The sequence below is a fragment of the Schistocerca serialis genome, chromosome 6, assembly GCF_023864345.2.
Source record: "Schistocerca serialis cubense isolate TAMUIC-IGC-003099 chromosome 6, iqSchSeri2.2, whole genome shotgun sequence".
Classification (NCBI taxonomy): Eukaryota; Metazoa; Arthropoda; class Insecta; order Orthoptera; family Acrididae; genus Schistocerca; species Schistocerca serialis.
In genome coordinates, this window is record NC_064643.1 from 122,490,351 (window position 1) to 122,512,666 (window position 22,316).

The 22,316-nt window shown below is 43.4% G+C and overlaps 1 protein-coding gene across 2 annotated transcripts in view; it reads right to left on the reverse strand.

Moving 5' to 3' along the window:
* LOC126483825 (uncharacterized) overlaps positions 1-22,316 on the reverse strand; it is an 84,006-nt gene that overhangs the window by 13,242 nt on the left and 48,448 nt on the right. For both annotated transcript variants that reach the window (XM_050107025.1, XM_050107024.1), the window contains exons 2-4: positions 18,114-18,246; positions 13,227-13,476; positions 8,067-8,317 (exon numbers count right to left, since the gene is read on the reverse strand). In XM_050107025.1, coding sequence (XP_049962982.1) covers positions 8,067-8,317; positions 13,227-13,476; positions 18,114-18,246 — 634 coding nt within the window. The remainder of the gene's footprint in view (positions 1-8,066; positions 8,318-13,226; positions 13,477-18,113; positions 18,247-22,316) is intronic.

The window sequence follows — 22,316 nt, forward strand, 5'->3', positions numbered from 1 at the left end:
CAGGCTCGTCCTCCTTGTTTCCTTGCAGGAAATAAAGTATGTACACGTAAATAAACGTCACAGTACGTGTAAACTTTTACGCATGTTAGTTGTAAAATGGTAATGCTACACAAAGTGGCAGACAAGTTTACTTCCAAGCTGGCTTCTCCGACCCTAGGTTCCCTAACTCAAATTGTTCACTGGAGCATTCTCTGTGTTCTGTTACATTTTTGCACGCTCTTACGGAAACACCTGGTAGAACGAGAGCGAGGAAACCGATCGTGGACTTGTCTGGAGAATCGTCCTGTGCTACCAGGAAACTGTGCGAAACCGTGGGAACGTACATTAGCATCGACTTGAAGACTGCTCCTACGGAATATGTCGTGACTGTATAAGCACAGTGCCATCTTACTCGGAACAGACTAGCGTGACGTCAGCGGTTATGACGCCATGACTTCCTGCCAAGCTAGACAGTGAACCGGCGATAAACGGAAATGCACAAAGCGGCAGCTATCAGGTGGCGTGACCTTGAAGATACGAGGCTCGCCCTTTATCTCTTCACAGAACACCAACAGAGGACGCTACTGATGTGTTGACATTTCTTTTGCTTTAAAATTTGTCGGTGGTTATTGTTAAAACAATGAGAACTCAGAAACTAGTCGAGTAATTTTTTTACAGTTAGCTTTTAACGAAACAGTGTTGCGAAAAATTGATATTTAACCTGAACATTTTCGTGAGACCATCAGTTTGGTTTTAGTAAAGGTGACGGCATCAGACAGCTAGTTTTGGCGCTGCGTTTAATAATAGTGAAAGCAAGACTTTAAAAAAATCAAGAGACCTTCACAGGATGTGTGTAATTACATAAAGTATTCGAGAGTGTAAAATTGTGCAGAATGTTCGAAATTCTCAGAAGAATAGGTCTAAGTTATGTACAAAGGTGGGTAACTTAACACGAAAGGAGAAACGATTAGGGAAGAAGACTAGAGTACGAAGTGGTCGCATTAACAACGTGTGCAAGAAAGGGATGCAATTCATATCCCCTACTGTTCAATCTGTACATCTAATCAGGAACGACGAAAATAAAAGAGTATTTGAGGAGTTAAAAACCATTCAAAAGCCAAGATCGCATAAAATATTTATTTATTTAAGACAACCGGTTTCAACTGTCTTTGCCGTCATCTTCAGGTTTTAAACATCTATTTCACGCTGAACCTCACGCAATTAATGTCAAGTGCACAAAACTCGACCCATTACAAACGTTTGTCATCACAAAAATGTTCAAAAAACATGAAACATCTTGTCCAAAAGGCTACGTCCATATACATATCTCTCAACAAAAAAATGTTTAAGACCTGAAGGTGACAGCAACGACAGTTGAAACAAGTTGTCTTAAATAAAGAAATATTTTATACGATCTTGGCTTTTGAAGTTTTTACCAATTAAAACAGATCGCCATTCAAGACTCTGAAAATGAGAGAATCCAATATTTGAGGAGTGGGATTAAAATTCAGCTTGAAAGAAAAGACATTGTTGTACTCAGTGGAAGCTAGGAAGAATTACAGGACATCCTGAGTAAAGTGAACAGTCTACTGAGCACAGAAGTAGACGAAAGTGATCAGGAGTTGCAGAAATGAGATCAGTGAGAATCGGGGACTATAAAGTCAATGACGTGAAGAAATGATGCTATCTTTGAAACAAAATAATGTATGACGGACGAAGCAAAGAGGACGCAGAAAGAGGCTGTCACATACAAAGAGGGATCTTCTGGCCGAAATACGTCTACTAGTATCAAATAAGCGCCTTAATATGAGGAAGAAATTTCTGAGAATGTTCGTCTGGAACACGGGATGTACAGAAATGAAACCGGAACTGCGAGGAAACCGGAAAAGAAGAGACTCGAAGCGTCTGGGACGTGGTTCTACAGAATGATGTTGAAAATTGGTTGGACTGGTAAGGAAGCAATGAGGAGGTTCTCCGCAGAATCGGCTAGGAAAGAAACGTACGGAGACCACCGATTAGAGGTAGGGAAAAGAAGGTGAGACATGTGTTGATACATCAGGGAATAACTTCGATGGCACTAGAGGGAACTGTACAGGGTAAAACCTGTACGGGAAGACAAAGACTGGAGTATATCCAACATACAACTGAAGAAGTTGGGTGTAGGCGCTGTTCTGAGATTAACAGATTGGCACAGGAGAGAAAGTGGTGACTGACCGCATATAACCGGCCAGATGACTGATGACACAAAAAATACCAGTAGTGTGATGTATTTGCTTTTCTTAACCGTCTGTACAGCGTGACAGCTCTCTCGTGGAGGATACATCCGCGTTCGCGCATACCTCTAAATTAGTGAAGAGCTGGGTAAAACAGGGCACCTGTCTGATAACGCTCAGAACCCCAGCTTCATCCATTTCGGGGAGTTGTTGGTAATCATCATCAGCGGATTCCTTGTACTTTCCCTTCTAGTCTGGTTTAATGTTTCTCCTCAAAGTTTCTCCGTTGTTGGAGCAATAGTTTAAAGAGAAACATTACCTGATAAGAAATAGCTACATAATGAATTCGATTAAACACGACTTTAAGTATATTTCAATGTCTATGTGATGAACGTAATGTGAATGTTAACTTTCCAAAGTCACATGTCACATTTGTTCAGTTTGTCACTAGGGGAGGGGGCGTGGGGCGTAGGGGAGGGCAAAACTGGGTAGACGAGGTAAGGCAAAACCGAGCCAGCCCCGGATTTAAAAGAAAAGAATAGAACCACAATGCAAAGTACCACAAGACGAGGAAGCATCAGCAGTTGAAATATTTTAAGATGACGCAAGTCAAGTCGATGTGCTCCGGCTCTAATTTTCTGAATCTTGTACAACCGAAAACTTTCCTGAACCACAAGATGAATTGATAGCTGTTCCTGGGACCTCAGAAATGACATCGGACAGATTAGTAACAGTTGCTGGAAGTGCGTGATCGTCCTTTCTGTGTACCAAAGGTTCTAAGGTCTCCTCAAAATGTTGACTTGGTAGATAGTGGAAAAAATTAACCAACAGGAAAAGTGACAAAAGAGTAATACTGACTTCCTCTCCAAGCAGATATCATTTGTAAGCTAAAGACAAATCCTGGAAAGAAAAAGTCGAAAAGAAAAATTCAAAAAGAAAACTCTTTATGGCGAAGAATCAAAAGGTCCCAGCCGTAAAGGAGTCGAAGAAGCAGAAAATGATATTTATAAAGACTGGACTGGCTCAAAAAAATTGAAAGAAAAGTTACTTTGACTTCATCAGGTGAAGAAGACGCAGTCGAAAAACACATACGGCTACATTCAGACTCACTGTCGAAGAATGGCTGGAACCATTGTCTGTCTCATCGTGGCTGGCCTCGTGAACAATATTCCGATGCTGAGGAAGAAAGCTACTTCGTCTGCGATTTCTGTTTTTAATAACGTGTGTTTCTGTTCTTTACTACGACCAGATATTGAGAACCTTGTCTATATTAGTGTAATATTTCGAAAATTTGAAGTTTCCTGTAGAAACTAGATTTGTTACTTAAAATACATTTATGAGGCTTTTGGTAGTGTTTATAAGGATTTATAGGAGAGGCACTGTGTAAGTAATGCAACATATTTCTTTTGTAGGCCATTTGATGTTGAAAACAATGCAGAATTTATTATGGGACATAATGGAATATTCCTGCTTCAGCCTTTATAGTTTCATGAAGCTCCGACAGGTGGCGCCGGTGTATGTAGCCTTCAAAATGCATCACAGATTTTCAGAAGCGACTGCGTAACGTCCGTGGAGATCTGAGAGTGAACTAAAGCACGGTGAGTCGTTGACCAAGGTGTCTTTCACCTTTATAAAGTAGCAAAAACCTGTCAGACCTCCCCTGTGCCGCCCGCTCCACATATTCCAAGGACATTGAAAAACGGCTTTTAGTATGTTCGTCGCCACAAAAACGCAAACGAACTTCTCCATGACACCACAGGGCCTCATATAAGTCTGGGTATCCAAGAAGAGCTCACAAAATTTCACTGGACTGCTCTTCCTCATCCACCCTACAACTTGGATTTCGCACCTTCCGACTTCCATCTGATTCGCCCAATGAGGGATGCACCCCGCGGAAAGCAGTGCGTGAATGATGGGGAGGTTATCGATGTAACAAGATGTTGGCTCCGATGTCGACCAGTAGGGTGGTACCATGCGGACATACAGGACCTCCAAGTAAGGGGGTGCAAGGCCGTCGCATTGAACGGAGACTACGTAGGAAAATAGGGTTTTGTAGCCAAAAGAGGAAATAATATGGAGTATTGGCATACTGGATAAAACCAATCTACTTCCAGAAAAAAATGTGTTGCATTACTTAGTGAACGTCCCTCGTATATGTTTTCATATATTTTTTTCTTGTTTTCAAGTTCCTCCATTTATTTAAGTGGGTATCTCATTTTACCCCGTTGGTGGGGCAAAACCGGGTCTTTTGAATCTAATGACGTTAATGCTGAGGTGGTTTATTTTAAGCTAAAACCGCACTAGTATCATGTCGTTTGAGTATATAAGAGATCTGGATAACCTTAATTTGCAAACTTATTGATCACCGAAAACAATTTATTACGTTGTGAGCTGTTGATAAATTTTTATTACGTTTTACCGGTTTCGACAAGTTAATTTGTCATCTTCAGAAGCCTACAAAACTAGGGATATAATAAATCAGACCTTGGCTATACAGTAATGTGACGTATAAAACGGCGAGATTTCATCTATGTCAACTTTTGCAGAACATCTCAAAACAACGAAACACATACTTCCTCCTTCACCCTTGTTTAACATGGAAATTTTACGTAATGCTGACATGGGCTACAAAATAAAGGTTTTAGAAGAATTTTAAATATATAAACATGCCCACCTAAATTCAAAAGATTTGTTGAATGATCAACTTGCATTAAAAACAGACACTATTGTGATTGTATATCATCTGTTATAAAATGTGAAAATTAGCCCATTCGTTTTATATGTTAGAAGTATGTGTCATGTTTTCTCAAAGGTGTTATATATAACTTGTTTATATACCTTAGTTATATGTTTACATACGCTTTTATATATATTCCTTGCTGCTAACACAGCAGATACATAGATGTGATTCTGTTACTGTAAACTGTCAACGAGTGTTTAAAATAAACACATGCGATATGTACATTTCTGGACATACCATGGCGTTATGCTTCTATGAAGAAAGTACTGACATCTGCTAAATTAATACTAAGTAAGTTTCTGTAATATACTTTTTATACTGCACACAAATTTATAGCCAAGGTTTAAAGAATTCAATATCCGTAATTTTGTAACATTCTGAAGATGACAAATTAATTTGTCGCATCCAGTAAAGCATCACAAAAATGTATTTGCAACTATTGATTGAAATAAGATTTCAGAGTTGGCGACATTCATTCAGAGCTACTGATAGCCTTAGGAGAGCCAGTCATGACAAAAATCTTCCATCTAGTCTGCAAGATACATGAGACAGGTGAAATATCCTCAGAATTCAAGAAGAATGTAATAATTCCAATTTTAGAAAAAAGCAGGTGTTGACAGGTGTGAATATTTTCGAACTGTCAGTTTAATAGGTCATGGCTGCAAAATACTAACACGAATTCCTCACAAAAGAAAGGAAAAATTGGTGGAAGTCGACCTCGTGCTAGATCAGTTTGGATTCGGGTGAAATGTACGAACACACGATTTATCTTAGAAGATAGGTTAAGAAAGGCAAACCTACGTTTATAGAATTTGTAGACTTGGAGAAAGCTTTTCACAAAGTTGACGAGGCTACTCTGAAATTCTGAAGGTAGAAGGGGTAAAATACAGAGAGCGGAAGGTTATTTACAACTTGTGCGCAAAGCAGACGGCAGCTGTAAGAGTCGAGAGGCATGAAAAGGAAGCAGTGATTGAGAAGACAGACAGGGTTATAGCCTCTCTAATGTTATTCGATCTGTACATTGAGCAAGCAGTAAATGAAACCAAAGAAAAATTTGGAGAAAGAAATAAATGTCAGGGAGAAGAAAAAAAAACTTTGAAGTTTGCCGATGACATTATAATTCTCTCAGAGAAAGTAATGGACTTGGAAGAGTAGTTGAACGGAATGGACAGTGTCCTGAATGGTGGACATAAGATGAAAACAACAAAAGTGAAACAAGGATGATGGGATGAAATTAAATTAAATCAGGTGATGCTGAGGGAATAAATTACGAAAGGAGGCACTTGAAGTAGTAGATGACTCTTGTTATTTGGGGAGCAAAGTAACTGATGATGGTCGAAGTTGGGAGAATATAAAAGTAGACTGGCAATGACAAGAAAAACGTTTCTGAAGAAAAGATTCCCTGATGTCTTTACACACATGTCCTATAATCTTGCCCTTTCTTCTTGTCAGTGTTTTACACATATTCCTTTCCTTGCAAATTCTCTGAAGTATCTCTTCATTCCATATCTTATAAGTCTACATATTTTTCAACATTATTCTGTAGCACCGCATCTCAAGTGCTTCGATTCTCTTCTGTTCCGGTTTTCCCACAGTCCATGTTTCACTACCATACAATGTTGTGATCCAAACGTACATTCTCAGAAATGTCTGCCTCAAATTAGCACCAGGTATTGATACTAGTAGGTTTCTCTTGCCCAGGAATGCCCTTTTTGCCAGTGCTAGTCTATTTTTTATGTCTTCCTTGCTCTGCCTATCAAGGGCTATTTTACCGCCTAGGTTGCTGAATTCCTTAACTTTGTGTATTTTGTGATCCCTAGTTCTGTTGTTAAGATTTTTGGCATTCTCATTTCTGCTACTTCGTCTTTCATATTTTTTTCAAATGCATCGAATATAGATCTAAGTGTCAGAAACTTGGAAATTTGTGGTAAGTTCCAATGGGACCAATCTGCAGAGGTCATCGGCCCCTAGGCTTACACACTACTTAATCTAACTTAAACTAACTTACGCTAAGGACAACACACACTCCCATGCCCGAGGGAGGAGTCGAATCTCCGACGGGCAAACCTCGCGAACCGTGTCAAGGCACCTAAGACCACGCGGCTACCCCTAGCGGCTAAGTCTTAGAAATCCTTTTCTAAAGGTATATAGGATCCTCTGAACTTCACTGCTGCCTGGGAGCCATCCATGCACAGTTGTATCATCCTATATACTATGCGGGTCAGAAAGCTGGACGCTAACACAGAATGAAAGAGAAAAACTGAATATTTTCGAAAGAAAAGTAATGAGAAAAATCTGGGGACCTGTGTTGGAGAATGGCGCACGGAGAATTCGAAAGAAAAATGAAATTTATCAGTTAATGAAGCAACCCACTATCATCCAGAAACTTAAAAGTAGGAGACTGCAATGGGCTGGACATGTGGCCAGAATGGAAAACAACTGAATCACCAAGAAAGCATTTGAAGGAACTCAGGCAACAAGACCATTGGGCCGACCTCGTACAAGGTGGAAAGATGACATAGAGAAGGACACCGCAGCGTTAGGAATTTCCGCAGGGTGGAGAGAGGCTGTGAGAGATAGAAGGCGGTGGAAGCAGGTTCTTGATGCAGTGCGTGGTCTACAGGGCCTGTGATCGCTGAGAATATATATATATATATATATATATATATATATATATATATATATGTATGGAGTGTATCTATGTATAGAAGTAAAATATGGACGATAAAAAATTTAGGCAAAAAGAGAATAGAAGGTTTTGAAATATGGTGCCACAGAAGAATACTGAAAATTAGGTGGGTAGATTACAAAAATGATGAGGAGGTACTGAATAGAATTGGGGAGGGGGAGGGGGGGGTGGAGAAATTTGTTGCACAACCTGGCTAAAAGAAGGGATCGGTTGGTAGCACATATTCTGAGACATCAGAGGATCACCACTTTCGTATTGAAGGGAATAGTTTGGAGGGAGGGGGGGGGGGGTGTAAAAATCGTAGTGGGACACCAAGAGGTGAATACAGTAAGCAGATTCAGCGGGTTGTAGGTTGCAGTAGGTGTTCACAGGCTAGAGTAGCATGGAGAGCTGCACCAGCCCAGTGCTCAGACTGGGCGGCAGGTAGCAGCGCGGCTGCACGCACCTTGGAGCCCAGAGCGGCGTCCCTGGCCAGGAGCACGGCGAGCCCGCGCACGCGGCGCCCGGCGCCCAGGCTGCGGCGCGCCTCCGACGCGGACTTGGCCTCGGGCCGCGGGTGGTCGTGCACGCCCTTGGCCTGGAAGAAGATGGCGTGCTCCGTGTGTCGCCAGAAGTGCGTCACGGGGTAGCCGCAGTGGCCGCGGCACGCCAGGATCTCCAGCCGCCCCGAGCACTGCCGGTTCGGGCACGGCTTGCCTGCGCACAACAAAACGGTCCGCCTCGTCACCGCCCTTCGGTGTTCTGATGCTCAGGCAAAAGCCCTGTTTACGGAGGACTGCGTTCTGCCTGCTTGCTGTAATATAACACAGCGGGACGAAATAATTGCAGAATACGATACACCCTTTTACAACATTGAAGCGCTAAAGAAACTGGTACAGACATGTGTATTCAAATACATATATATGTAAACAGCCAGAATACGTCACTGCAGTCCGCAAGGCCTATATAAGACAACAAGTGTGTGTGAAATCTTATGGCACTTAACTGCTAAGGTCATCAGTTCCTACGCTTACACACTACTTAACCTAAATAATCCTAAGGACAAAGACACACACCCGTGCCCGAGGGAGGACTCAAACCTCCGCCGGGACCAGCCGCACAGTCCATGACTGCAGCGCCTAAGACCGCTCGGCTAATCCCGCGACAACAAATGTTCGGCGCAATTATTGCATCGGTTACTGCTGCTACAATGGCAGGTTATCGAGATCTTAGTGAGTTTGAACGTGGCGTTATAGTCGGCGCACGAGCGATGGGACACAGCATCTCCGAGGTAGTGATGAAGCGGCGATCTTTCAGTTCGACCATTTGGTTCAAATGGTTCAAATGGCCCTGAGCACTATGGGAATCTGAGGTGAGCAGTCCCCTAGAACTTAGAACTACTTAAACCTAACTAACCTAAGGACATCACAGACATCCATGCCCGAAGCAGGATTCGAACCTGCGATCGTAGCAGTCGCGCGGTTCCGGACTGAAGGGCCTAGAACTGCTCAGCCACCGCGGCCGGCTCGCGACATCACTCTATACGATCAAATGTTCTGGCACAAATAATAGTAACATGTCTGGCAAAGTAATAACATGTTTCATTAAAATAATCTTTGATGGTTAAAACTTCTTACGATGTAAATATATGGCTAAAAGAATGTAAACTACCCAATACTGACTATAAATTCTGTGTTTACGTTTCATTAAGTACGCCATGGCGCCTTTCAGTATTTCTATAATCAATTTCTGCAATTATAATTTAGTTAAAATACTCTGGTCAGTAATAGGTGACCTAGTTCTTATTGTTAGAACTTATGTGTACATCGGCTGCTGCGCCCGCCAAACCGGACCACGTCACCAGTTAAACAGTGCAAGTTCAGATCATGGCACACCATAGGACTGTGCCAGTAAGTGTATGTAAAAGTTTTTATGTAAATTCAACCGAAAACGTTTAAATGTAAATAAATGGAGTATACGAACATATTTCATGCATGTGTGTCTTTATTTGGAATATCAGAAATGCTAAATAATATAACTCATGACTACATTATTCACTATTGACTATTATTAACTATTATTTGCAAAACTGAGCATACGAGATAAGTAAATCAAAAAGTACTGTTTGATTCTCCTGACGAAAATAACTGTAATACATGTATCAATAAACTAAGAACACACTGATTATGCAACAAGTGTGCCAAGATACCTGTCTTTTTCTTCCGCCTCTAATGACCTACCCGTCGACAGGACCTCAACGTGTCGTCTTCCTTAGCTCCTTTTCTATTTTAGCAATATGATCCTGGAATCAACTAACCAGTAACCTCTGTCTCACACAAAACCACTCTGCATTCAAAAAGAGACTGAAATTTTATCTACTAATATCAATATATATTTTACCTCTCGCCATATCGCTGCCGGTTTCCTTCAGTCCATCAGTGAACCAGTATCACTGTCACACCGTAAACAATGCACATCTGTTTCTGTTGTCTTCTTGTAGCTCATCCGCCAACCTTAACTTATTACTTCTCGTTCTTCCTGTAGCCAGTCAAGTCCTTCTCTACATTTGAATCCTTTTGTGCTGCTGCCACACATTTCGTTCGATGTCAATATACACATTCAGCAAGCAAGTAATGAAGAAATCGCTAAACAAAATTTGAATAAGACTGAAATTTACAGAATTCTGTTTTGTACATGTAATCGAAAAAATTCCTTCCACTTCGGCCGACTAGCGGCTACGCGACTATCTCATTTCCTTCTCGCAGACTCTTTACATTTCGTCCAGTATTTTTCTCAGCTTTTTTTTCACATATGTGTGTATGTGTGTCCTACTTCTATGTTTTGTTCATGAAAATTTTTCCTAGTTACTTTGGTCCGTCTTGGTTTCTGTTCCGTCAGATACTCGTAGATGTGTTTCGTCAGCGTATTGTCATTCATCCTGTGTAAGTGTCATAAATATGTATTATGATATTCCTCATCAATACCTTTTAACTGCCAGATTCGTTTGCGTCTTATGGGACCAAATATGTTCTCTCTAATATTCTTAGTCTGTCTAATTTACAATTCAGTGGTAGGCATTCACTTGCTTAGAGGCATTCTAGTTTCACTGCCATATTGTAATGCAATACTCTGGCACTTCTTGATATGCACTCTTTATTTTATGTATTTTTAGTTATTCATGACTCCCTTTCCATTTTGTGTTCCTTTGAACTACAGCAAATTTTTCTAATTCATTACCTTTCCTAGATTCTTCAACGTTTTGGCCTTTTGTACTTGACCAATATCGTGTGTAAAAATGTTGATGCAGTTTTTATATTACTGACAAATTTCCAGAGATTCTTAAATCTACGTCAGCAGTATATAAGTAATAACAACAGATGTAGTAATCACTAGAGTATATTTAGTACATGTGCACAATTGTGATTATATACTCATCATGTACTACACATATTATTACGATTACTTACGTGTTATTCATGTTATTGTATTATACAGGAGGTGGACAAAAGTATGGAATTACTGCGAGAAGTCCGTGCTCGAAGATAAATGTCAAGCTTTCAGGTTGCAGTGTTGTATTCCGACCACGAGTAGCATCTATGCAGTGTCTCCAACACATTTGAAGTGTCAGTAGTGGTCAGACAGTTTTCTGTGTAGTTGTGAGTACATTATATTGGAGCTCAGTGACTTCGAAAGTGAGCATATTGTTGATGCTGGTAGCTGAGCTTTTCCGTGTTTCAAGAAGCACCGTGCCCGCATCTCGTGGTCGTGCGGTAGCGTTCTCGCTTCCCACGCCCGGGTTCCCGGGTTCGATTCCCGGCGGGGTCAGGGATTTTCTCTGCCTCGTGATGGCTGGGTGTTGTGTGCTGTCCTTAGGTTAGTTAGGTTTAAGTAGTTCTAAGTTCTAGGGGACTGATGACCATAGATGTTATGTCCCATAGTGCTCAGAGCGAAGAAGCACCGTGTGGAAGATTTATACCTCATACAGTGAAGGCGAAAGACATCATCCTGTAAGTTAGAACGCGGATGACAGTGTGTGTGGAGTGATCGTGACTGATTGTCATTGAGAAAGATTGTGAGGAAAAATAAGAGGACAACAGTTGCAAAAGTCAGTAAAAAACCAAATGTCGCACTCGTGAACTCTGTCAGCACCAAAACAGAACGGCGGGAGCTCCATAAGCGGGGACGTGCAGGGCGAGCTGGTATTCCAAGGCCGCACAGGGGGGTGCAAATACCCGTAACAGGAGAGCGTTGTGCCAAAGTCATAAAACGTGAAAGTTGGAGCAATGAAATATTCTGATTTGGTCGAATGAGTCTTGTTTCCAACTTCTGGCCGAGTTTGTCTTCAAATGGTTCAAATGGCTCTGAGCACTATGGGACTTAACTTCTGTGGTCATCAGTCCCCCAGAACTAAGAACTACTTTAACCTAACTAATCTTAGGTCCATGACCGAGGCAGGATTCGAACCTGCGACCGTAGCGGTCGCCTAGAACCGCTCAGCCACACCGGCCGGCCGAGTTTACGCCTCAAGAGTGAAATGTGGAGTGGGTTCGGCGATGATTTGGACAGCTATGGCTACTCTGCGAGGTGACACTACCGCCAAGGATTTTGTGACGATTTTGGCTGATGAGGTCCATCCCATAGTACAGTGTTTGTTCTTCAATGGCGATACTGTGATCCAAGACAACAGGAACCCTTCTCACACAGTTCGCATAGCCAAGGACTGGTTTTTGGACAACATGGTTGTGGAGATGAAGCAGCGACTAGTATGATTAATCAATTATTCAAAAACATGCTTAAACGCATTTGTTGTTACTATACCGCCAACCGGTTTCAACCCGACGTAGGGGTCATCTTCTGGGCGTTTACACCATTGGTCGAGTGCTGGTGGTGTCACTCCTGTCTACATAACGGCAGGAAACTAGGAGTGACACCACCAGCATTCGACCAATGGTGTAAACGCCCAGAAAATGACCCCTACGTCGGGTTGAAACCTGTTGGCGGTATAATAATAATAAATGCGATACAGACTGTTTTTGAATAATTGAAGGACTGGTTTTGTGAGCATTAGGATGAACTGTCGATCTTCCCTGGCCAGCACAATCACAATATCTAAGTATTATTGAGCTTCTGTGGTCTAATTTGAAGAGAAGGGTGCTCGATCACTAACCACCTCCATCATCGTCAGCTGAACTTGCCACTATTTTGCAAGACGAGTGGTATAAGATCTCGCTTGAAAACGGTACAGGATCTGTATCTACCCATTCCGAGTCTACTAGATGCTGTTTTGGATGTCAACGCTTTTCCTACACCGTATTAGGCTTGGTAATGCGCTGTGTTTTTGGTGTTCCCGTATCTTTGTCCACCCCCCTGTATTCTGCTTATAATAACGTTGAACCATTGACGATGTCTGGTTAGATGCAGGAAAGGCCCTGAAGGCCCTTAATCTGTAGTTCAAATGACTGTATAAACAAATAAATTAGGAACATTTCCGAGTAAAACTTGAAGTTGCTACGTATAACTTCCAAGCAATGTTAACCCTATTTTCTTAGTCTAGACCTATAGTGGTGTTCCAAGAGAAGCGCTTGTGTACGCGCCAGCGCTGCCTCCACAGTGCGCTGTCGCCTACCTTGCTGCTTCTTGCGCGCCTTGTCGCAGATGGCGGGCCGCAGGTGCACCTTGTCGCCGTGCGGCAGCACGCAGCGCAGCGAGCAGACGAGCACGCCCAGGCAGGACTTCTTGAGGATGTGCACGTTGTGGTTGTTGGTGTTGCGCATGGCCCAGCCGGACGCGTGCCGCTTGGCCTCCTCGCTGGACGCCGGGTACACCAGCCGGCAGTGGCCGTCCGCCCACTCCTGCCACCGGTCGAACTCGCTCACCTGCCGGGCACACAGCACAGTCCAGCCTCACTTCTCGAGCACAAAAATCCAATACTTATCCTCATTTTCTGCGCAGCGTGGTTCACCTTACACTGTCTCTTCCCAGCTAGCATTCCGACGAATGATATACACTACTGGCCATTAAAATTGCTACACCAAGAAGAAATGCAGATGATAAACGGGTATCCATTGGACAAATATATTATACTAGAACTGACATGTGACTACATTTTCACGCAATTTGGGTGCACAGATCCTGAGAAATCAGTACCCAGAACAACCACCTCTGGCCTTGATACGCCTGGACATTGAGTCAAACGGAGCTTGGACGGCGTGTACAGGTACAGCTGCCCAAGCAGCTTCAACACGATACCACAGTTCACCAAGAGTAGTGACTGGCGTATTGTGACGAGCCAGTTGCTCGGCCACCATTGACCAGACGTTTTCAATTGCTGGCCAGGGCAGCAGTCGAACATTTTCTGTATCCAGAAAGGCCCGTACAGGAACTGCAACATGCGGTCGTGCATTATCCTGCTGAAATGTACGGTTTCACAGGGATCGAACGAATGGTAGAGCCACGGGTCGTAACACATCTGAAATGCAACGTCCACTGTTCAAAGTGCCGTCAATACGAACAAGAGGTGACCGAGACGTGTGCCCAATGGCACCCCATACCATCACGCCGGGTGATACGCCAGTATGGCGATGACGAATACACGCTTCCAATATTCGTTCACCGCGATGTCGCCAAACACGGATGCGACCGTCGTGATGCTGTAAACAGAACCTGGATTCATCCGAAAAAATGACGTTTTGCCATTCGTGCAAAAAAATGGTTCAAATGGCTCTGAGCACTATGGGACTCAACTGCTGTGGTCATCAGTCCCCTAGAACTTAGATCTAATTAAACCTAACTAACCTAAGGACATCACACACATCCACAACCGAGGCAGGATTCGAACCTGCGACAGTAGCAGCAGCGCGGCTCCGGACTGGAGCGCCTAGAACCGCACGACCACCGCGGCCGGCTGCCATTCGTGCACCCAGGTTCGTCGTTGAGTACACCGTCGCAGGCGCTCCTGTCTGTGATGCAACGTCAAGAGTAACCGCAGCCACAGTCTCCGATCTTATAGTCCATGCTGCTGCAAACGTCGTCGAACTGTTCGAGCAGATGGTTGTTGTCTTGCAAACGTCCCCATCTGTTGACTCAGGGATCGAGACGTGGCTGCACGATCCGTTACAGCCATGCGGATGAGATGCCTGTCATCTCGACTGCCAGTGATACGAGGCCGTTGGGATCCAGCACGGCGTTCCGTATTACCCTCCTGAACCCACCGATTCCATATTCTGCTAACAGTCATTGGATCTCGACCAAAGCGAGCAGCAATGTCGCGATACGATAAACCGCAATCGCGATAGGTTACAATCCGACCTTTATCAAAGTCGGAAACGTGATAGTACGCATTTCTTCCCCTTACACGAGGCATCACAACAACGTTTCTCCAGGCAACGCCAGTTAACTGCTGTTTGTGTATGAGAAATCGGTTGGAAACTTTCCTCATGTCAGCACGTTGTAGGTGTCGCCACAGGCGCCAACCTTGTGTGAATGCTCTGAAAAGCTAATCATTTGCATATCATTCCTGTCGGTTAAATTTCGCGTCTGTAGCACGTCATCTTCGTGGTGTAGCAATTTTAATATCCAGTAGAGTACATAAAGAAAGGTATACACTGAGGTGACAAAAGTCATTGGATAGCGACATGCGTGTGTACAGACGGCGGTAGTATCGCTTACAGCAGGTATAAAAAGATAGTGCATTGGCGGACTGTCATTTTTACTCAGACGGATCATGTGACGTGATTATGGCCGCACGACGTGAGTTAAGAGACTTTGAACGCGCCATTTCTACTTCGGAAATCGTTAGGGAATCCAGTATTCCGAGAATAACAGTTTCAAGAGTATGCGGAGAGTACAGCTTTCCAGGCATTACGTCTCACCACGGACAACGCCGTGGCTACGGCCTTACCGACCGACAGCAGCGACGTTTGCATGAAGTTGTCAGTGCTAACAGACAAGCAACACTGCGTGAAATGACCACAGAAATCAATGTGGGACGTACGACCAACGTATCAGTTAAGACTCTGCGGCAAAATTCGGCGTTAATGGTTTGTGGCAGCAGACGACCAACCCGAGTGCCTTTCCTACAAGCATGACGTCGTCTGCAGCACATCTCCTGGGCTCGTGACCAAATCGGTTGGATCCTAGACGACTGGAATCCCGTGATCTGGTCAGATCAGTTCCGATTGCAGTTGGTAAGAGATGATGGCAGGGTTCGAGTGTGGCGCAGACCAAAGTTGGACCAAAGTTCTCAACATGGTACTGCAGAAGTTTCGACACAATAGTAGGAGATATCCCACGACTTTTGTCACCTTAGATAATGCTAACCCTGTCTATCTTCAACCAATTCATTTCTCTCACTGACACAGTAAGGTATTTAGGGCTAACTCCTGACAGGAAATTTTTGTGGAGTTCACAGGTACTTACCATTCGACACAAACCTAAAACCAACTGAAACTACTAAAAGGCCGCACCTCGAGTCTACCTTCTTCTGCCATTATCGCTATTTACTAACACCTCTTGCAACATTCCAACTTGATGCTTCGATCTTCACCTATCCTAAATTCTATGAATCCCTTGAAATCCTAGAAAGATGCCTCGCCCCTTTGCGCCCACCTATCTTCCAGAATCGTACACCCAATCGTAGGTTTCCCACACGTTCTTCCCTTTTCGGACCAACTTCCGACACAATGTATTTGTCACAGAAACAGTCCTATCCACTAATCACACTAACCACCATTCGAGGTACCCCGTTGTGCCTCTACAACCTTATCCCGTTTTCCATCTTCACCTTCCATAACTTCAGTCCCTCCCACAACACACTATGAAATCTATGCCGTGATGCACCCTTCGTTGCATCCCTGTCAACAACGCTCCATCTCGTCCCGTCCTTCGGTTTTGACCCTCCTCCACCGGCCCTCTCCCTCAAAAGCTGTTAGTTGCTTGCTGCAGTTCTACAGAGCCCTATTGTAGTGCTCGCCTTTCGATCTCCATCATGAACATTATCATTTTTCTGCACCACCAGCATAGTCATTATGTCGTAGTAACATCACCATCCTGATCTTTGATTATGTTCTGACTGTTGCGTAAATTCATCCAAATTAAAAAAAAAAAATCTTCAGAAACGTATATTTTACAACAGAATTAATTCATATTTTTATGTAACGAAAACTGTTAGATATGTGAAATATTTCACTGACGAGCGGTTTTATCAGCTGGCACGCCGCTCTACCTTGTAAAGGAACTGCAACAAACAAAAAATGTACTGCAAATCTGCATCTACAACACGCTCCGTATCAACTCCCTCTTTTAACAAAACTTCGTATTTTATCCATCCTACGATCTGTGATATTCTTCTCCTTCCCTAGCCTATATCACGCCGACCTTATTTTCTACGTTTCCAAGTTTATTTTCCTCTTCATAGCATAGCCTGCCTGACGCTGGGGTTCCCTACTCCACTTCTGTTCCTACGTCTATACCGCCCCCCCCCCCTCACTACTACCCAAGCTACAATGATCTCCACTTCTTACAACCCAGAAGACGCCTTTGTTTATGATCATACCTACCCTTTACACTCCTAACTCTCCCACAGGTCTCCTTTCGCTGTCCAGGTCCTTCACAATGAATGTATAGTGCTTCTTCTCGCCATCGTCCCCCTACTAGTGACATCTTTTTATTTTACTTTTTAGTATCGTTTCAAAGGACGATAAACAGTCAGTAGTTATTATTTAATATATCATCAACAATACGACGTTTTTCAGTTATTCTAAAAGCTTGCGTAAATATTTCATGTTTTTAATCATGTTATATCGGTACACGTATTTTAAAACGATTAACCTGAAGAGTGGGAAGCTTTGTACCGCCAACGGCTCAGCCCCATCCGTGCGAGGCGAGGGCCACGCCCTGTACGTCGAGTATGATAATGTGTTTTGCTATTATATATGATTTTAATGTCATGACGTGTCAGCATACCATTGGCGTTTTAATTATATGTGTGGGATCTGCACTGATAAGTATTAGGCTACGAGGCGCACTTTATATACAGACTGGGCAAAATAAAATTAGCTTAGTAAATATTTCTTGCACCTCAAGATAGGCAGCCAAACTTACATTTTGCGGAACTGGAGCAGATGATGTAAGTTGGGTAGCCTATATTACAGTCGAGGAAATACTAGTATTTTCCAGACCATGTTTATTTTGCTCAGCCTGTACAACATGGACTGGATGGACAATTGACCATTATGTCAATATTTGCCATCGGAGATTTTTGATGACCAAACAACTAACGAACGGTGCTTGAAAACGGTCTAAGGCCTGAACTGTGAAGTGATGCGTAAAGGTAAGAAAATCCAACTGTTGTAGGAGGCACGGAGCCGTTTTAGAAATGCTAGGTAACTGTGGACCCGATTTCAAAGAGACTCATCGAACTTCACTCTGTTAGGCCAAACGTGAACCCAGAAAGGTTAACGTCTGCCGGCCGGTCAGCGTGAGCAAAGCAGTAGAGGAGAGTCAAGGTACGCACCCTGGGGATGCTGGTGTCGTTGATGTCCCAGTCGGCGTGATGGCGCGACGGCGTCGACGTCTGCGTCGTCAGGCGGCAGTGCCCGGCGCCGGGCACGCTCATGGCCGGCGGGGAACCGCCCGCCCGGCGGCTCCTGAAACACAGCGGCAGGCAGGGTCACCACAACGGCTCACCTGACAACGTCGTAACAGGCTACAAAAGGGTCGCGGCACTCCCATTAAGGAAAACCGTGTTGTTAAGAAGTCAATAGACACCTAGTGTACCAGATTATCGAAGAAATTCTGTAAAAGCTATTTACAAAGAGACAAAACTATTATCGAAGATGGATAAAACTTCTCAAAACAAATAACAGTAACGCAGGGAATTAGATAAGGATGTGGACTTTTTCGAACTCTCTTCAACATTAACACAGATGACCTAGTCAGGGCTCGGGGACAAATTATCACCTACGGCATACATACCAACAAAGAGAAATGTTTTTATACTCTACTATGCGCAGATGACCAAGCAATAATTCAAAAGAATGAAGATAATTTTCAAAGAACCGTTTATCATCTTAGTTTACTGGCTTTTGATTGTAAGATGAACATTTCCACTAATAAAACAAAGATTAGGATGTTGTTGTTGCGGTCTTCAGTCCAGAGACTGGTTTGATGCAGCTCCCCATGCTACTCTATCCTGGGCAAGCCTCTTCACTCCCAGTACCTACTGCAGCTTACATCCTTTGCTTAGTGTATTCATCTCTTGGTCTCCCTCTACGATTTTTACCCTCCATGTTGCACTCCAGTACTAAATTGGTGATTCCTTGATACCTCAGAACATGTCCAACCAACCGATCCCTTCTTCTAGTCAAGTTGTGCCACAAACTCCTCTTCTCTCCAATTCTGTTCAATACCTCCTCATTAGTTATGTGATCTACCCATCTAATCTTCACCATTCTTCTGTAGCACCACATTTCGAAAGCTTCTATTCTCTTCTTGTCTAAACTATTTATCGTCCATGTTTCACTTCCATACATGGCTACACTCTATACAAATACTTTCAGTAACGACTTCCTGACACTTAAATCAATACTTGGTGTTAACAAATTTCTCTTCTTCAGAAACGCTTTCCTTGCCATTGCCAGTCTACATTTTATATCCTCTCTACTTCGACCATCATCAGTTATTTTGCTCCCCAAATAGCAAAACTCATTTACTACTTTAAGAGTCTCATCTCCTAATCTAATTCCCGCAGCATCACCCGACTTAATTCGACTACATTTCATTATCCTCGTTTTACTTTTGTTGATGTTCATCTTATATCCTCCTTTCAAAACACTATGCATTCCATTCAACTGCTCTTCCAAGTCCTTTGCTGTCTCTGACAGAATTACAATGTCATCGGCGAACCTCAAAGTTTTTATTTCTTCTCCATGGATTTTAATACCTACTCCGAACTTTTCTTTTGTTTCCTTTACTGCTTGCTCAATATACAGATTGAATAGCATCGGGGAGGCACTACAGCCCTGTCTCACCCCCTTCCCAACCACTGCTTCCCTTTCGTGTCCCTCGACTCTTATAACTGCCATCTGCTTTCTGTACAAACTGTAAATAGCCTTTCGCTCCCTGTATTTTACCCCTGTCACCTTCAGAATTTGGAAGAGAGTATTCCAGTCAACATTGTCAATAGCTTTCTCTAAGTCTACAAATGCTAGAAACGTAGGCTTGCCTTTCCTTAATCTTTCTTCTAAGATAAGTCGTAGGGTCAGTATTGCCTCACGTGTTCCAGCATTTCTACGGAATCCAAACTGGTGTTCCCCGACGTCGGCTTCTATCAGTTTTTCCATTAGGATATTCCATTAGGATTTTCCAAGGAAAATGCCATATGAGATCTAAAATTACAATAAATAATGTAATACTGGAAGGAGCAACCTACTTTCAGAATCTTAGCTGTTACACAGGACGCAATTTCGAGCATGAAATCGGTAGCAAGATCGTAAAATTTAACGAAGCCTATGGGACAGTTACAAATACTCTACCAAATAGCAATAAAATAACAATAAGAAGAAATAAAAGCCAAGAGTGAGAAACAGATGATGTGTTAGAAACTCATGGGAGTACCTACTATGTTCTATGAATTTGAAATCTTAATTAAAACGAATTCTGGTTGTCCGACTGCATGGCTTGGCGACCAAAGTCATTCAGGGAGAGGGTACCGTATTATCAGCAAATGATTTTTTGAGCAAATATTGCGGCACAAGTTATGTGAACTATTGAGCCAGTTCTCAAATGTTCGAAAATATAAGGAACACTCAAATGCAAACGAGGCCCGTGCAGTCGAGACAGAGGGGGAGAAAAGTAAGTAAACAGTTGGTTATTTCAAAAGTAATCGCCATAAATGTTAATAAATTTGTCCCACTGTGACACAAGACGGTCACAAGTCCTTCACGGATATGTGCGCCCTGCCACATGTTGCCAAGGTTTTTCGAGTACGCTGCAGAAGTTTCAATGGGAAGTCCTTACAAATCCTCCATACAGTCCCAATCTCTCCCCATGACATTTTCGTACTTTTGGAGCCCCGAAGAAAAACATTCGTCTCCTTTGAATTTCTTCGAACGGAGAGGAGCACGCCTCGGTGGAATCATTGTTCACTAGGGAACCCCAAACATTTTTCCATCAAAGCATTGACCATCCTGTCTCACAATGGGATAAATTCATTAACAGTAATGGCGATTACTTTTGAAATAATGAACTGTTAACTTACTTTTTTGCCCTTTGTCTAGTTTTCATTTGACCGCTCCTCATATATAAAATGTTGCTTCAATGATTTTTTATTGCCTGTGCTGTACAAGCATGCGTTTATGATTCTAAACAGTATTAATATTTTCAGTCCAAAACTGCTAGAGATTAATTTTACTGCACAAAACTGGACAGCGCGACTGCGAAACTCTCCAGCGCACGGGGCCTGCGGCATGTGCCACATGGAGAAACCGTCTCTGGACTACACACAAACTGCATTGCAAACACCTTTGTTTAACTCAGTACGCAGAGTGCGTATGTGACGTAAACACGACTGCAAGAGGAGACAGTACCACAGGTTGCACGAAAGTCGTACATACAATACAGCCATGCGCTACTGACACAAATCCACCTAATGGAGGTGAAGTAGGGACAGGTTCAAGGCAAAAGCAAATAAATGGCCACTTGAGCGCCAAGCGAAAATTTTTACAGGTCTTACTATGAGTCCGCGCAAAGGCAACTGATGTCTGAGATGGTGTGAGGGGAAGGGAGGGGGTGAGACAGACCTGGGTTTCATCCTTCGAATCGAAAGATGTAGCGGAGAGTATAATAAACATGACCGCCCGGCTAGCCGTGCAGTCTAACGCGCTGCTTCCCGAGCGGGAAGGCGTGCCGGTCCCCGGCACGAGTCCGCCCGGCGGATTAGTGTCGGGGTCCGGTGTACCGGCCAGCCTGTGGATAGTTTTTAAAGTGGTTTTCCATCTGCCTCGGCGAATGCGGGCTGGTTCCCCTCATTCCGCCTCAGTTACACTATGTCGGCGATTGCTGCGCAAACACTGTCCTCACGTACGCGTACGCCATAATTACTCTACCACGCAAACATTTGGGGGGGTGTCCACTGGGGGCCGAACCGCACAATAACCCTGTGTTCGGTGTGGGGCGGCGGTGGGGTGGGTGGGTGGACTGCTGTGGCCTGTTGTGAGGTTGCGAGCCACTGAGGGCTACGTCGGGACGAAGCTTCTCCGTCGTTTGTAGGTCCCCGGGTTCAATACACACGATACACAATGCAATAATAAACATGGCTGGATACAGCAGCTTTTATTTTCAGTTGACGGAGATTGATATCTAATAAAATGAATGAAGAGTAGATACAATGCGCAGAAGGAGAAATGCCTTTCTCTGTCTCATATCGAGATTGATAGAAACCGCGGGTATTGAAACAACAGCTCAGCGACTTTCGGAAAGACAAAACCAAGACCCATGGTTTTGAGCTGGTGGTGCCCCAGAGCTAGTAAATATTTGAAAAGAATCACATTTCAAGTACACCAAGAACTGCTGATGGAACAACCTACAGCAAGGAGACTGGCTGAACAGTACTTTTGTTGAACATGTGCAGGACGAAGGTCACAGATACAACATCAGCACAGAAGTGCTGCAAATAGTCAACAAACAGAAGAAAATTTAACCTATTAGAAGCACTAGA